The sequence below is a fragment of the Rhyacophila brunnea genome, unplaced genomic scaffold (genome assembly GCF_057557595.1).
Source record: "Rhyacophila brunnea isolate RB1 unplaced genomic scaffold, BYU_Rbru_1.0 scaffold_24, whole genome shotgun sequence".
NCBI lineage: Eukaryota > Metazoa > Arthropoda > Insecta > Trichoptera > Rhyacophilidae > Rhyacophila > Rhyacophila brunnea.
The window spans coordinates 2,665,994-2,683,926 of NW_028232904.1; the positions used below are offsets into that span (position 1 = coordinate 2,665,994).

General features: G+C 37.0%; 1 protein-coding gene across 2 annotated transcripts in view; it reads left to right on the forward strand.

Moving 5' to 3' along the window:
• The window catches only part of kto (mediator complex subunit kohtalo), an 83,586-nt gene extending 66,498 nt beyond the window's left edge, over positions 1-17,088 (forward strand). For both annotated transcript variants that reach the window (XM_085951464.1, XM_085951465.1), the window contains exons 40-47: positions 23-118; positions 1,102-1,534; positions 5,094-5,343; positions 6,624-6,963; positions 7,750-8,028; positions 10,004-10,084; positions 13,976-14,068; positions 15,080-17,088. In XM_085951464.1, the coding sequence (XP_085807590.1) occupies positions 23-118; positions 1,102-1,534; positions 5,094-5,343; positions 6,624-6,963; positions 7,750-8,028; positions 10,004-10,084; positions 13,976-14,068; positions 15,080-15,226 (1,719 nt within the window). In that variant the 3' untranslated portion in view covers positions 15,227-17,088. The remainder of the gene's footprint in view (positions 1-22; positions 119-1,101; positions 1,535-5,093; positions 5,344-6,623; positions 6,964-7,749; positions 8,029-10,003; positions 10,085-13,975; positions 14,069-15,079) is intronic.
• Positions 17,089-17,933: the final 845 nt, after the last annotated feature.

Sequence of the window (17,933 nt, forward strand, 5' to 3'; positions counted from 1 at the left end):
AAACTGACATATTTATTTCCAGGGTTTGGATTCTGCTTCGTTGGATCACAGTCCGAGTGGCATTGGAAGAGGGAGAGCGCGAGGGCGTAGACCGAGAAAAAACAAAGTCAACGCACAAGTGAGTCTTATAATAATAGTTTTGTAAGATCACATGCATAATAACAAATTGACGTTGCGAGTTGGTCACTATAATAATTAGTTGCAACCTTTAGTTAAACATTTTGTATATCATCGTTAGCCTGAATCAATCCACTGCTGGACGAAGGCATCTCCAAGCTGCTTTCACTCAAATTGGTCCTGTGCCATTGACATTGAGAAAATCTCTTGCGTGTGATTCTGTTAGGGACACTTTTGATTGGCAGCACAGAGATGCTGAAAAAAGGTCTCAAACTGGTAATGAAGGGAAAATTTTCAATCGACTATTCAGAACATACAATTTTTTAAGGGTCACACAGTGAAAGAATCTTTATGCACCAATGGCGTCGTGAAATGAAAAAGTTTAATCACTGTAATTCCATACTATGTACTGTTCTCTGAATAAATAAGATACATACCATAGAAAAAATCTAGAAAAAATGTGCTATACCAATTTTTACCCACCTAATTATGATGAAATGAACTAATAGTCATGTAACTGTGGCACTTTTACGAAATGTTGTTAACTTTTTCTATGTCTCACGATATTACTATGGCAATATATGACAGGCTTCATATTTTTAACGACACATGTTGAATGTTGAAACGTTGAATGAAAACAGATGTCACTATGTATTTAATTTTTTAGATAATGCAAATCAATCGACAGTTGCTGGTAATTTGAGCTTAAAGTCGGACGAGATAACTCACGAAATTTGTATGTGCGGACTGTCGATCACGGCCTCATAGAGCGAGATAACTCGCTGAATGCATAGAACCGGTTAATATTGACTGCCGGCTGCGGTTTGAATCAAGATACCAGTAATTAGTACTTACCTTGATTTCCAGTTGAGTGAGATTTCTCCAAATTTTAATATTAACATACTTGCGCTTGCTAATAGTTTAATACATAAACAATTTTTTTTAATTAGTCCAAATTGTTTGAATTTGAATGCATTTCTCCAGGTACCCAACGTGCCGGGGATGCCCAACCAGATGTACGGCGGCCCCAGCATTTCGCCGATGGGCACAATGATGGGACCGATGAATCAGCAGCTCAACATGGCGGGCGGGATCCAATCGTCGACGCCGATCGGCGCCCCGATGATGCCGATGATGGGACAGGTGCCGGGCGGTCAGAACAACAATCCGCAGTGCAACCCCAACATGATGGGGCAGGGCATGGTGGGAGGAGATGGGCGGCAGAACCCACTCGGCGGGATGGGTGTTCAAGGCTTCAATGCCATGGGCGGCGTGGGGGTTAACACGGGTGGAGTAGGGGTTAATTCCGGCGGAGTGGGAATGGGCGGACAGTTCCAGCAAGGGCAGCCCCAGCAGCAGCAGTGGTTTCCTCAACAGGCCCAGACTCAGGCGCAACAAGGTTATTATGGACAGCAAGGTTTGTGTTGCCTTTTAATTTGAGGGCGTTACTCATTTATGGACCAAGCGATGTTTTGCCAAATTGATATAAGTGCGCTTTCAAGTTTTGTTGAAAAAAACCTTTTATATACAGGTAGAGTTATATCGTGGGACAGAACAATCAATTATTACATACATAATTTTGATAATCATAACACTTATATAACCAATAGAAAAACTCTTTTTTGAAAAAAATACGACACCCAGCAGGAATCGAACCTGCGTTTCTTGGGATTTGCTTCCATGCACATCGACCACATCCAATTGTGATAAATTTTAACTAATGGCTCTTACAATACTCTCTGAAGCATTTTCCAAATTGAGTTACTATTGGCAATTGGCTTTTGTATTTTAAATCAAAGTAGGTATTAATTACCTCGATATCACAGTTCACTAAGATTTTTTGTCGTACCTTGAATAAAGTTCAATAAAAAGAATGTTACATTCTTAAACCTTGTGAATTATTCGTTGAATAAAAAAAATATTTAAAATTATTACATGTTGTTCTGAAGAACTTGGACTTTCTTCTGGCACCACATGGAATAGTCTTCGTAAAGATTTGCATTTGAATCCGTATAAAATACAGTTAACACGAGAACTTAAACCGAATGACCATTTGCCGTCGAAATTTTGCATATTAAGCTTTAGGGCAACTTGAAACAGACCCATTATTTCATTCAGCGATGACGCTCATGACATAATCAACATATTTCATTTTTGATAATCCTTTACGTATTAATCTGTTCTGTGGAAATGAATATCTCAATAATTCTGACTTTTTTTATCTGTCTATATTGTCTTGCCACTAACTGGTTGACATGTTAATGATTAGTTTAATTTTCATATATAAATACTACATCTGTATATATAAAGGATTTTCTTCTTAGTTGTTAATTGATCGACAGGATTCAATCGTTTGATTCACGGTTTTCACAATGAAACATGACTACATTATACCTGTTTCAATTCGTATTTAGGTTAAAGGTTATATCAACGGATGGCATTCACAACGTGGTTAATTTTAAAACATCGCTTGACAATCTGTAAATGTGTAACGCGGTTAAATTAATAATAAACATCTCGTCGAAATCGGTATAAGTAATTTTGCAATATCAATCTTGTACTTTCATAAAATTATGAATCGGTTTTATCGACCCTGGTTTCACCTTTTGGTATTCTCGGGCACTTTGTATATTTATCAGTGGCGAAGCATGGAGGTAGACAGTGGAGATCCGGCATAAATATTACATATTACACGCTAAACTTTGTCAGTTAAACGTATTTTTTGTCAATGAACTAAGATGCGGCGCCATCCTCTGCTACGCTTACCATCGATCTTTTCTTGAATGACAAGTTGGGGAATGCTGTACCTTTGTCCTCTCATAATGTGGCCGAGGTACTGTAGTTTCATGGCGTTGATCCTATGCAGAACTTCTCAGAACTTCAACATTTGTCACCTGGTCAGTCAAAGGAATTTTGAGGATGCGTCTATACAGCCACACCTCGAAAGTTTCAACTCTCCGTGACATCTCTTGGTTTAGCGTCCATACTTCCATACCATAGAAAAGAATTGAGAGAACATAACAACGTACCATACGATTCAATTAGACCCTGCCTAATCCAAGTCATAGTATATTATAATAGTCAAAAAATATTCGTTTATCTATAAAATATCTAAAATATTATCTAAAACCATGCATATTTTATAGATAGAAGAATATTTTTTATTGATTATGGTTTGGTAATGCAGGTCTATGAATTTTATAAACAAACAAAACACCATCTGTAATAATATGTATTCTTAATTCAACGAAAACAAATAAGTATGACTGAAAAGATGTGCACTTTTTTTGTCATGTCGCTCATTGCATACCTAAACTATTATGGTTTGGTTTAGGGACTGTTTAATTGAATTTTAAAAATTAACCGGCACCATCTGCAATTTGTATTTTTAATTCAATAAAAACAAATAAGTATGACTGACAAAGTTTAGTGTACACTATTAATGTCGAATTTTAACAGCCTCCCTCCACCACATCGCCACTGGTAGGTAATGAAGGGGACAGGAAAGGTGGCACTATGCCTTGAGACGTCACTGCCTCAGTCCTAAGTCTCCTGGCTCTCCCTTTCCTTTTGGTCTATTGAAGAGAGCCTCTTGGGTGATTCGGCGTCTTCATCCTTGAGACATGGCCTGCCTAACGAAGTTCTTAATTTCACACGTAAAACAACAGGGGGTTCACTGTGCTATATATACAGTGTTCATGTGAAGTGTCTTTATAAACAATGTTGCTTACCAGTGTAATTCTTCTACTAATTTATTGGCTGATGTCGTTATGAGGAGTAATATGTAATCCCAGATAATATTATAATCTTGCATATTCTTAAACACGCTTTTCAAGACAGTGTTCACCTATGTATCAGAAACCTTAGTGTTAATAGCGCCTGTACATGTGCATGGATTTACTGGCAGCAATAGTGCGTATTTTAAACTATCGCGACAATAACTGTTTACATGTAAAAGTACGTACGTACGTCTCTCCAATCTCATTCTTCAAGAGTAAGCAAGACGCGATATTGTCATTTTATGGTACTATTTGACAGGTAGTGAAAATCGGTTAACCTCGAAATGAGTATAGTGCATTTTTTTGCCGGAAGGATCGCCACTATCGTTCTACTGCGCAGGCACAGATCGAAAAAATGCCCTACTGTCGCATGAAAATTCAGAAGCTTCCAAACTTTTTTGATTCATGCATGCAAGCTTGCAACTGCAGGATAATACATGTTTACCCATCCATTTTCTTGTTATGGTTGCGATAATACTTACTGTCAACAGTAAATCTATGCACGTGTTAACGGGGTATAACTCTGATAAATGAACAGGTTGTAAATGGTAACATTGGAGAATGGTCTTTCTGACTGCTGCAGCGCCGTTTGATTAATCACGATCAGCAGACTGTGCTAGTTAGTCATGTGAACCGAATAAATGGCCATCAACTGGCCAAGAGAGTAATGTTCAGCAACGCAATGGAGCATAGAAGTGGTGGGCACTCTGGATAGGGATACATCACCATTACGGCACTCCTTGAAGATGGCAGAAAATCACCGAGTGACGGTATCTCTTTGCCAGAGAAATAGGTACATGTTTTAGACATTACATTAACACGGTATTTGGCGACGCCGCTTCAGTTTATTCAAACATTACGTGTTCAAAGTAAAAAAAATATTAAGCCAAACAGTTTATGAAAAATTATTCAATCAAACCCACGAATCACACAACTAATCACATATAAGTTCTCGGGTTCCTGTAGAGAAAAGGAAGGGTCATTATGATAAATGGAGAAATAACGTTGAGAACAGGTAGACACCCTTCGTAAAAAATGCGTTATCAGTTAACGTTAACTGATGCTATACCTATATCACTGATAAAACTGAAATTGTTCAGTGGCAGTTCTTCATCTGGGTTTTTACTCTCCTCATGATGACAGGCACTAAAACACAAAATAATGTAATAACATTTGTATTCAATTAATTTGTTCCAGTGGGGCGTATGGAACGTCCCCCCGTCAACCAGTCGAAGCAGGCTCTGTCCAATATGTTGAGGCAGCGCCAACCGCTCGGGGGTGCTTTCCCGGGGGCCGGGCAGGGCGGTCAAGGGGGCCAAGTGGGGCAGGGGGGCGCCGGACTGGCCGGCCTGGGGGGAGGGCCGCAGCATCGGGCCGCCTACGCCAGACAACAACCGCGTCCCACTCAGCCGCCGCCGCATCATATGCAGATGGCCGGACAACAAGGGTATAACAATAAAATTATTTGTGTATAATTATTACCCTAGAAACAGATAATATGTCCGGAATGATTTAGTTTCACTTGTCCTCTTTAAAAACATTAGTGGAATCCCTGTAGAACAGAGGGAGTTAACCTGGTCCCTACCGCCCACTAGTGGCTGTTCCAGCTTTCATGGTGAGCGGTAGGGTTCTTAAAATCATTTTCATTATGTTTTCATAAAATTCCCCCTGACAATTTAAATTTCAGAAAATATACTTACCATTTGTATCGCCCTCGCATAAGTTTAGTTCACGTTACGTCCAGTATTTAGTTTCGCAGCATCAGCCACAGGGTTCTCATTAATAATTTAATTAATTAAATGTAATTTCATCAGACTTCATGCAAAGTATAAATAAAAAGATAGATTTAACTACAGTAAGTTGTTTTTATAAAGATTTCTTCTGCTAAACTTAGCGAAAGTCTGACTTAAAGTATTTGGTAAGTAATTATTATTATATGCTTTAACTTGCTGTAACTCTGCTTTATAAATTTTATGAAGTAAAGTTACTTCCCTACTTTATAAATCACCATTACTGTGGAACCGGTGTGCGGTTAGAAAATTTTACAACTAACATAGATACAAAAGTGGGCGGTAGGTATAAAAAAGTTGACTACCCCTGTTGTAGAAGATCTCTTTTATAGAATGTTGAAAATAGGTCAATAAAATTCACAATTGCCTAGTTAGTTTTGAAGCCGATTTACTCAACCCTGTCACTGGTAGCCGGCTCTCACTTCTAAACTCGTCTCGACTGCAACACGTCGTGCAAATACATCTGGTGTCACGATCAATAAATTTCACGCAACTCGTGCTGCATGTTGCTTCGCCATTCGTGTTGCAGTTACGAGTCAGCCATTTTAATTCAAATGTCAAGTCAAATTCATCAGTCGCCGTATCTTCTACAAAATGTCAAGACGTCCGCACCAATATTTACTTCGTCCAAGAGATTGAAAAATATCGGTGCATATATGATTATACAAGGAGAGACCACTTCAGAAGATTTCTGCGTTCAATAAATGATAATCGCTGTTTCGGCGTCTGATGTAGTTTTTGTGCAATGACGTTTCGTTTTTTTTATGACTGATGTTTCCAGAGGTTGCGATCGTCAATGTCAATAGGCTCCTATGCAACATGAATGGGACATTCTTATAAGGTTTGATTTATGCCTGTGTCTCAGACGAGACGAGCTTAGATGTGAGAGTCGACTTACTTGTTTCATAAAACATCTTAAATATTTAATATTTTCCAGTGGCCAAATGGGACAGATGGGCGGGCAAATGGGTGGTCAGATGGGCGGCCAGATGGGTCAGATGGCAGGCCAAATGGGTGGCATGGGTCAAATGGGTCCGAGCCAAATGGGTCCCGGTCAGATGGGCCCCGGTCAAATGGGACAGATGGGCGGAATGGGCACCGGTCAAGGTGCCCAGGGGATGTTCGGCAACCAGCAGTACGGCGGGATGGGCCAGAATTACGGTGGCACTGGTTATGCAGGACAGCAGATGATGCAGACGTCGCAGCAGGTTCCGATGGGTCAGCAGAGCGGACCAATGGCGCAACAACTGGCACAGATGAGCCAAGGGATGGGACAGGTTAGTTGTGAAACATATCTTCCTTATACATCAATAAGGAAGATATGCAATAAGCAAAAACACGGACCTTAGGTCTACTGATTAAGTCAGCTACAAGTGACTTCGCATTGCAAGTTCATTTGAAATGAAATTTACACTTCTACTATGGACATTTCACTATAATTTCAGATACAATACCTACACTTAACAGCGGCGAAGGGTGGGGGTAGGAGTTAGTCTCAGGGGATCCACATAAATAGTGCACACTAAAATTTGTCAGTCATACGTAGTTGTTTTCATTGAACTAAGACTACAATCTATAGAATACTAGTGTTTGTTAATTTTTAAAATTCAATTAAACCCTGCCCAATCCAAGCCATAGTAGGTAATAGTCAAAAATATTCATTTATCAATAAAATATCTAAAGTTAATGCCATTAAACCATAGAGAATTTTCGATATTTTATGAATAGAAGAATATTTTTTATCGATTATGGTTTGGTTGGGCAGGGCTTTAAATTTTCAAAACTAACCAACACCATCTGTAATTTGTATTCTTAATTCAATGAAAAAGTGTGCACTATTTTTGTCGAATCACCCATAGCATGAACTATTATGGTTTGGATTAGGCAGGGTTTAATGGACTTTTACAAAATTTTTGCAAATTGTATTCTTAGTTCAATGAAAACAAATAAGTATGACTAACAAAGTTTAATGTGCGCTGCTTACGTCGAATCTTAACAGTCTATCTCCACCCCTGGCCACTGGTGTGTATATATTATATTATTATTTGTCGTCATTTTTCCAGGGTATGGGACAAAACGTGAACCAGCTGGGGCAGTCAGTGAACCAGATGGGACAGCCGATGAATCAGATGGGGCAGTCGGTGAACCAGATAGGCCAGCCCGTCAACCAAATGGGTCAGCCCGTCAATCAGATGGGGCAAGGCCTGGGGCAGATGGGCCAGGGGGTGAGCCAGATGGTGCAGGGCGGCATGGGGCCCATGGCGAGTCAGGCGGGGCCGATGGGAGCGCAGGGGCAAGCCGCTGGGATGGGGGGATTCCCAAGCCAGCAAAACTTCCAACCGGTAATTGACTGTACTATTGAACCATGTTTATTTGACGTTTTAAAGTAAAAGTAACAATATCTTCTATTGTTTTTATTAGGGTATCTTGACAACAGCGTAGAATAGTCAGTTTAAATTTATTATTTTCTACCATAAAGGTAAGATGCAGACGATTTTGTGTCTAACTTAAACTCAGTAAAAACTAGATATATTATATTTGTTCACTAATCCAAAGGTATGCACATACTAACAAATACAGTGAGTACAAAATACCCACTACCCAATAGTTCCAACAAAACCAACCCGCCCCGGATAACACTCGGTCCTAATTAAGCGTAACACGAGACTCTATGCTTAGCAATTGTCTACGCCTGGGAATGTCACAGGAGCAGATGCCCGAGACTGAGGTCGGCACGCAGTCCAGTGTGCTTTGACTGAGTTTACTTAGACTTAATTCAATCAAAGTGCCCATGGAAGAGAGGAGCACGGATAAATAACAAAAATAAATGATTCTTATTTATTTACATGTAGGTATGCTAAATCAATACGGACATACAAAACTATGTTATAGTTGGCCTTTGTGGCGATCAAATCGGATGGCCTGATGGGCCCAACGGCTGGACCGATTTAAGCATCTCTTCCCTTTCGGAACATATTCTCGGACATTCTCAGATGATGTAGTTTGCATCATGTAGTTCTCCACCACATGGACATCTTTACTAATGTCCAATGGCGATTGGAAATAGTTAGTTTGACTCCTGACCATCACACCAGTCAATTGTTGACTGGGCACGGTGTATTCGCTGCCAAAATACCTACTGAGAAATTGAACAGATTACAGATTTCAATTAAGGCCGGTTCGGATTAGTCGAGTAATTTAGTCAAGTGGCGAGTAATTTAGTAACTAAACAACTAAACGTGTATGAACAGACAAATTTAATCAAATAATTTCGTAAAATCATTTACTATTTTTCAGTACGAGCAATCAAAGATGTTTCATCAAATATCCTTTGTGACCTATTGCTTGCCATAATGAATAAAAATACGGGTTATAGAAACTTTTCTAAACGTTTATAAAAACATCCGTCTGTCCGGTGAACATAGCAGCAGCTGTCAGATCCGACGCATTTTGCTCACCCACGCCCAGCCAACAATGTCGGTTGGTTAGAACCGACATTGTTATTCGGACACTCTCGGTAGATCCGTCATTTTTAACTTGAATATCTCGAAATTTTTCAAACAAACAAAAAAAACTGTGATTGTGGTATAAATGTTTAAAGTGTTTAAATAACTTTTACGTAATAATAATCCGAAAATGACAAAATTTCAGATCCGACTTTTTTAATAGGGACCGACGATTTGGTCGAGTCAATCCATTTTATTCTAGTTTTTCAATTTCTTTTATTTTGTTAACTGTCAATTCATGGTGGAACTGCATTGTATTGTTTTTATTTAATAAAATGCAATTTTTTTGTAGTACTTATTCCACTTTTAATCAATAGATTAGGACCGGTTTCGTCCGCCTCAGGGGGACATTTTCAACTGAAAACTTGAAAATGTCCCTCTGAGGCGGACGAAACCGGTCCTAATCTATTGATTAAAAGTGGAATAAGTACTACAAAAAAATTGCGTTTTATTAAATAAAAACAACAATTCTAATTTTTCAGTCAAGTATCACTCCCACCACCTCTCACTCAATACCAAACAAGCCACGAGACAAGTCTGAACACTGCTCTATTCATTTTGACACGTCATTCACTAATTTACTGTGTTTGGACACTTTTCAGTTACTAAATCATTTAGTGGTAAATAAATCATTTGCCACTCGATTAAATTACTCGACTAATCCGAACCGGCCTTTAGGTTGGAGCAGTTGTTGGTATCACCATTGGCTAGTTAATTACACTTAGAGAGTGTTTATTAGGGTAGTAGAAAAAATAAAATGAAAACTTGTAGGTCTGACAGATTTCTTATTTTTCAAATCCTTTTTTGACAGAATGCAATGGCCGGCCGAGGCGCTCAAGAAGCAGCGTATATGGCCCAACAGCGACAAAATACCCGGCCACAATACATGCAGGTACGAATTTTTTTTATATATCTTATCCACAGGCGTCGGCTACCCTTTTAAACTTACAGACCAAACTTAGGCGGTGTCTTTACCTACCAGAGGCAGCTAGCGGAAAAATACGAAGTTTGCAATTTGAAACATTTTTTTGATAATTTACAATTTTCAACTGTATTAATAATTAATAAAGATGTATCTGAAAACATTAAAAAGAAAAATATTTTTTATTTTAAGTCAAAGATAAACTTCAATTGTAAAAAAATATAAAATGTGAATTGTCAAAAGACCCCATCTTATGATTTTATTACATATGAGGCGTCTAATTCCAAAAAGCGATAAGTCCACACGTGTTTAAGTCAACCAATAAGGGAACGTTCAATATTGAAAAGGGTGTCTCCCATGCTGTAGCATCTGGTAAACTCATGACAGTGCCTCAGAAATATGTGCCTTATGCGGAGTAAATTAAAAAGTGAGATACAAATAGCGCTACGTCCAATTTTATTTTGCCTATATTAATTACATTTAAGAGTTTATCGGCTGAAACAAATTGCCATTTGGTTCTAATTTCGACATAGAATACAACGGAAAAAATAATCTCACATTCAAACAAATAATTCTGTGGCTATTTGGCAGAAGCAGATATGACCATTTCACCTACTTTTCAGGGGAGCAATTTGAATGTTGTGTGTCTTGTGATAAATCCTATGCATTTAATTATGAAAGAAAGTTAATGTAATATTATGAAGACATGAACTGAGTTTTAATTACTTATTAGCATTTGTATTTAAATAGTACAGTTTTTCTTAAAAATCACTTTAAAGAACATATCAGGTTTTGGCAAATTCAATTTTAAAAATAATGTACCATATCTCACACATATCTAGGTTAGGCATATTATTATTTTAAAGTTACAGGTAGCTTAAAAATAACATCCAGGTTTTAATCGTCTTCGCTGGTTTCAGTATCACCATAATTGGGTACAGAAGGTTGCGTTTCAAGTAAATTATAGAAAGTATGATACACGGGATCTATCAAATACATCATGCTCAGTAAGTCCTTCTTTTTTTGAGGATTTATTGGGGCAGGTGCCATATGAGTCCTCGGTATTATAGGAATATGTGGACGCCCTCTGGTATTCCTTAATAACTGCATTGTTCTGAAGGGCTCCTCATCATTCAGAGAGTATTTGAATTTTATATCACCGACTTGTTTTTCATACCGTAGCCACTTTATACTGTGCCAATTGATCGGTTGCCCTTCAACACATTTTAACTTCTTAATGAAAGTGGTTTTCAGTAAGTCTGAATAAGAGAGAAAAGTTTCTGCTGACATTTCCACCACATTAAACGGATGTTTGCCTCGTACAGTTCGTACAAATTGGTACCAGTCTTGTGGGATGCTAATGTTAAGTTCAATAGATTTTTTAGCTTTTTCTATGCGGGCATGATCCGTGTCGCATTCCATTCTGGTGTGTCCCACTTCCAAGAATTTGTGGTCTATAGAATGCACGTGTTCAGATTCACTGACAAAATAAGACAATGCTGAAGAAAAGTTTATGTTTTTGTTTTGCCCTGGACAGGAGTCTGAATAGGCTACTATATTAGTTACTGTTTCTTGAAGATTCTGCAAATGCTGTACGAAGCACGATGCTATTTGATCAGATCCCTGACCAGCAATCCCTTCATGCCACATGTAACAGCTTGCGGTATCTGTTTTACAATCTCTAATTGTAAAATTATAAGTCCACAGTTGCCTTTTATAGTACACTATGTTGGTATTCAGGGAAGGCTTGGCAGGCCTTGTTGCAAATCAAAAACTAGCATTCGAGTGGACTGACTAGTTTTAGATAACAATTTGTCGTGTTCTGTCTTCTTATATGATTCATCAGCCTTAGCCAAGTGTTCGTTTTTTTTTCATTAAGTTCAGCTTTCCTTTCTAAATCATTTGCACACTTAATCTGAATGTTATATGTATCACATACTTTACAAGTGTCTATACTAGGACTTTTAAATTTGTAGCCTAGTTCACGAAAAATTGAAGCATATTTAGAATATGTAAAAGGTACTCGTATTTTCTGTTGAGAAGTCCGTTCATTTTTATACATATCATACACCTTTGCAATATTAAGTTGCGGAGATAAATATAGCTTGCTTGTATGTCTTCGGGAGTAGTGACTTTGGTATTTCGGAAACCTGTTAATATGATTAGTTACTTCAATTTCTTCAATGCTATTTTTATTGTGTGGTTCGTGACGCCCTCTTTGGTCACCGTCTATGATTCCTGTTTCCGAGCTGCGTTTTTTCACAATTGCGACATCAATTTTATTTCGGGATACGCCAAAAACATTCTGAAACATCTTCTTGCGAACTTTTACTAAATTTACTTTATAAATAGCTGTAATCATGCGTTCTTTTACTTGACCACCTTTGCCTTTTCCTTTCCTCTCTATTAATTTGTCATTAATGGTAATGTTGTCTGCGAAGAATTGTTCAGCCGTGTCTTTACTATTGATTCCCAGAATTTTTGCGAACATATCCTTCTGATTGTTTTCACTAAGCATGCTAAAACATTTATAACGGCAACAGGACTCTAATGGAATAAACAGCTTTTCAGGTTTAGCCACACCACCACGAGTTTTATACTCTTTGCCGCAGTCTTTCAAGTTCTTCATGTACCTTCTTTTATTCTTGATTTTTTCTTGAGATGAATTCGTGCTTCGAGATGTAGATGTACACGGATTATAAGAGCTGTTAGCAGAATTTCTTCTAATCTGTTGAGCAAGGGGTTCGTCATCCGACGAGGCAAAGTTTTGTTGAGATTCGGTAATTTGAATATCATGATCTGCTTGCGACACAGACATTGGAATCGCGTGTTCTGTGGCTTGCTCATCTAGTACTGCATTTTCACTGCGCCATGTTGAGGATAGAATATCAGAGTTGTCAATTTCAGTTATTATAAGACATTATAATAAAAAAACTGTTCCTACAAAAAACAGTAACTACCAAAACAGCAGCCATATCTTGTTTTGGCAAATATGACTTGCTTAATTTTAAACATATCTGAAACTTGTTTCGTTGATTATGAAGTCAGTAGAAGAGATAAGCCATATCTGATTTTGGCAAATAAAAATATAGACATAGAAGAACAAATCTGCATTTAAACCTCAAAACACCAAAAATCGACATATCTGCTTCTGCCACAGAATTGAAGCTTGAAACATAAAAACGTTGTTTCCCGAAAATATTGAATTGTGGACTTGTCACTTTTTGTAATTAGACGCCTCATATATCAGAACACGATGCCAATGCATTCTTTTAATACTTTTAGCCATCTTTATGTAGAATTGAATTTATTTTCAGTTAATTCTGTTTTTTATGAAAAGTTATTTCGGAAGAAATCCGTAAAAAGTAAAACACTATTATTGGTTGCTAGGGTCTGGGGTCCTAGCAACTAAATTATTAATATACACGTATGCGTTACTATGGAAATCAATATGCAATGTCTAAATGACATTTCAGTATTCTATATTTATTCAGTATTTCTATCAAGTACCAATTTTTTTGATCGTTTAAGCTAATCAAGTCAAGTTTATATGATTCAACAGAAAATTTAAAAACATTGTATATAAAAAGTTATTTTTATCTTGTAATTATTATTACATATATTTTATGGTCATATTTATTACTTAAATTTAGTTTATTAAGTTTTCTATGTTCCTAAAAAGGATTTAAAGTTATACACATTCATATTTTTGGAAAATCAATGTTTTTTAAAATAGATATAAAAAATTATCAACTATGAATTAGTCAACAATATGCAGTCTATAATGCAAAACACTTGGAATATAAAATTGGCACGTTAAATTATGTGTATAAACATTTTGAATTCATTTTCTGCTCATAGGCTGCTAATGTAAATATGGGCGGAATGGGAGGTCCGGCTCCACCGTATCCTCGGGCGCCCATGCCTAACCAGCAGAATCAACAATTCCAGCAGGTAAATTATATTCTATTTATCTATTTTTTTAAACCCTCAGTGGAGTAGTGATCAGAACACCTCCGAAAAAAAACCGCGGCTGGCTTAAATTCACATTAGGCCTGGAGTTGAACGAATGACTGACAACTGATTCTCGCAACAATTCTGTGGCTCGACTAAAAGTTATTATGTCAGGCCGCATCTAGACGCGTTTAATGTAACGTGTAATGTAACGCGAATTTGTCCTCCATACGATCTTTACACGTAATGCTCGTAGCGACGATCGCGCTGATCCATCGGCTGCCGGTTTTTGACACAAACACAAAGGCGCTCGCAGTGCTCGATAATTCGAACAACAGGATTCGCGTCGAGATTGTGTGCCCTCCATACAATTCGCGTTACATTACATGTTACATTACACATAGTCTGGACCCGGCATCATGTTCTGATGTAAATGATTGGTATAGAAAACTATGTAGGTTGGTAATAGTTTTTTGAATAAGCTTGAGAATCGGTTGATGCGCTAAAAATTACTATAAGTAGTGGTACCGCATAACAGATACGTGTGCAGATCCGATGCTTCTCATACGCAGGAAGTAGACACGGCTAATGTGTTTATTGTCTATGGTCGCTATCGATGACAGTGTTTAGACCTGTTGTATCGCCTTGTCTTGTACTGCGACCATCACACTCTTTTTTCCAGCCTAAACTAATGAAATTATATAATGCGCCGGCCGAGTGATAACATATCCGCTTGGTAGGTCGAGGGTTTCAGGTTCGAATCCTGAGTGTGACAAAATTCACATGTTGTTTTTTAATTTGTGTTTGGTTGCAGATTATGGACCTAATGGGTTAAGCAAGTGACTAATAAAAAAATGTTATGAAATCTCTTTGTGAGGTGGCCAAGATCCACACCTAGAGCCTTTGTGGTCATTACTAATGTTACATTAAATCTGTATTTTTTAAAGTTTTTAACGAAATAGTATCACGCTGTGTCCCGGTCTAACGTTGGAACAATTTTTGACTTCACAGCAAGTGAACCAACAGCGGTTGCGACAGCAAATGCTCGCCATGCAACAGCAGCAACAGCAACAGCAGCAGCAGCAGCAGCAACAGCAGCAGGGCAACCAACCGTCGGGACTCATGATGTCGCGCCAGTACCAACCGCCCCAATATTAAAACAAAAATTGTGATAAGTACGAGGGATAGAGATATTTCTATCTCTCCCTGCGCGTATGAAGTGAGTGAGACAAAATGAGTGTATTCCGTTTATATTACGTGTAACTAGTTGAAGTAACCCGGCTTCGTATAATTTTTTTTTAATAAAATAAATCGCGGGTTACTGTCAAAAGTTGGTAAGTCAATAATTTTGTTGTTTAGGGTTGTGCGGTCATTGCGAGTTTTATTTTGAGCGTAAACAGTTGGTAGAAGAGTATGTTACAGTAGTTATGTTACAATACTTACAATACTGTTCCGAGGTCCGAGTCTCGGTAGAATGAGTTGTCATGCGGAGCGATACAGAGACTGAGATACTAACAGACCAGTAACTTATATTCGAGTGACACCTCCAATTAATTATGATCCGCTATTTATTGACATACTTACAATCGAAATAATATCTTGAAAAGAATATTTAGGAAATAATTATTATAATTGAGTCAGCTACTGACTACTGACTGACAGTAGCTGACTATGTGGAAAAATGGATATTACGGAAATTATAACTGCAGTAAGCTATTTACTGAGTTTACAATAATTGGACACTACGGGAAATGGATATTATTAGAGAATTTGTAATTGCGGTAATGTATTTAATATCGCCGATCAATATGCTGACACGTATTGAGTTGTTTATCCCCATAGAGTTAACAACAAATTACCTATATGTCTAAATATAAATATGTATGAAAGGTCATCCGATGTATAGAACATGTAAAGCATAAAGAAATTAGCATTATGCCTGATTTTATAAGGCGTGTCAAACTTCAAATTGCATTTACTCCATAACATGATTTCGAAACTTACCAACTTTTGGCAGTAACCCCACGTAAATAATAATTACAATCTGTATCAAAATGAAATTAATTCTGACAGCAGTAAAGGTCGGACAAACCTCCAAAATCCAACACCAATAATTCCAACACCAAATTAATCTGAGATAAAAAAAATCTAAATTGGAAGCAACAAGGAGAACCTGTGGTTTAACAACCGAGTTGTGGCGAACAGTGTGTATTATATCGTCACTGTTCTGGCAGAAGACACTAATTCGAAAAAATTACATATTGAGTTAGTTATACCAAAATGTTCCTTATTTCAAACTTTATCGTCTGGAAACATTCTTCATAAATAAACAGTCTTTATTTTAAAGTCATCCTTTTTACGATTACTTAATAAACTCACATAATAGACCATTTCAAACATTTTTTACAACTTCAAAGTCAAATTACTCAAAACAAGTATTCTCCAGTTAGTGTGTTCTGCCAGAACAGAGACGATATGATGGTAAACAGTTAAACGATTCATCTTATTTTTGTGACATCTTCAATTTATTGACCGCTGTCTGACGTATTTTTGTGGAGCTGCACTCCAATTACTATGGCTGATTTTTTTCCTCTCGTAATGTGGTGATGTACTGCAGGTAAATGACAAGTATCTAAATAATAATGATAATGATAAGTTTTGTACCGTTGCACGCCACAGTGACAGGTGACATTTTTTTTTTGTACAGATATTTTTTCGTTGTTTTTATACATATCTGAGTTTAGAATTCCTCAACAATGATTTTATACATTCTACTTATTAAATTGTGACATTATTATACGTCTGTGGCGAAGGGTGCAAAAGTTTCCTACTTATCATTCGAGTTGAAAGTTTAAATTTATAAAAATGTTACTGTCTCCATTTAGTGGTAAAAAAACGTGTCTCGAGGCGATACCTCTATCTACCATAGGCACACAGTGGAAAAATACGAAGCTTGCTGTTTCAGACATTTTTTTGATAATTTACAATTTCAACTGTATTGATTAATAAATATGTATCTGAAAACATTAAAAAGAAAAATATCTTTTATTTTAAGTCAAAGACAAACTTACAATTGTAAAGAATGTAATAAAATGTGAATTTGTTGAATCGGACCGCTTGTATGTAAATTTAATGGTCATATTTATTATTAAAATTTAGTTTATTAAGTTTTCTAAGCATCGCGTAAGAGATTTTTGACTAATTCATAGTTTTAATGATTTTTATATTTATTTAAAAAATCAGTGTGTGTACTTATGTACGCGTGTTAGAAGTTATACTTCTTTGGCGTAACAAAACAAAACTTGTGATAAACTAGATTCTTTGACTAGCTCTTAATAATTATCTTGTTAAATTACACATTCAAGAAAAAGGACCGTTTATTGGAACGCCGTTGGTTTATTTCTATACACTTTAACTTATATTACTAAATTATATCATGGTTTCTCGTTGTTTTTATTTTTAAAGTACCAACTGTCACTGACGTTTAATAGTTTGTTTACGTAAGGAATTGCAAATGGCCGACAATAATAAATTTGCTGCCTAGGCAATGAAACAATTCTAAACTATAATATCGTCACTGTTCTGGCAGAAAACACTAATTCGAAAAAATGACATATTGAGTTAGTTACCAAAATGTTCCTTATTTCAAACTTTACCGTCTGGAAACCTTCTTAATAAATAAACAGTCTTTATTTTAAAGTCATCCTTTTTATGATTACTTAATAAACTCACATGATAGACCATTATTTCAAACATTTTAACAACTTCAAAGTCAAATTACTCAAAACTAGTATTCTCCAGTTAGTGTGTTCTGCCAGAACAGAGACGATATTATACTGTATAATCGTCACGATTGCAGTATCAT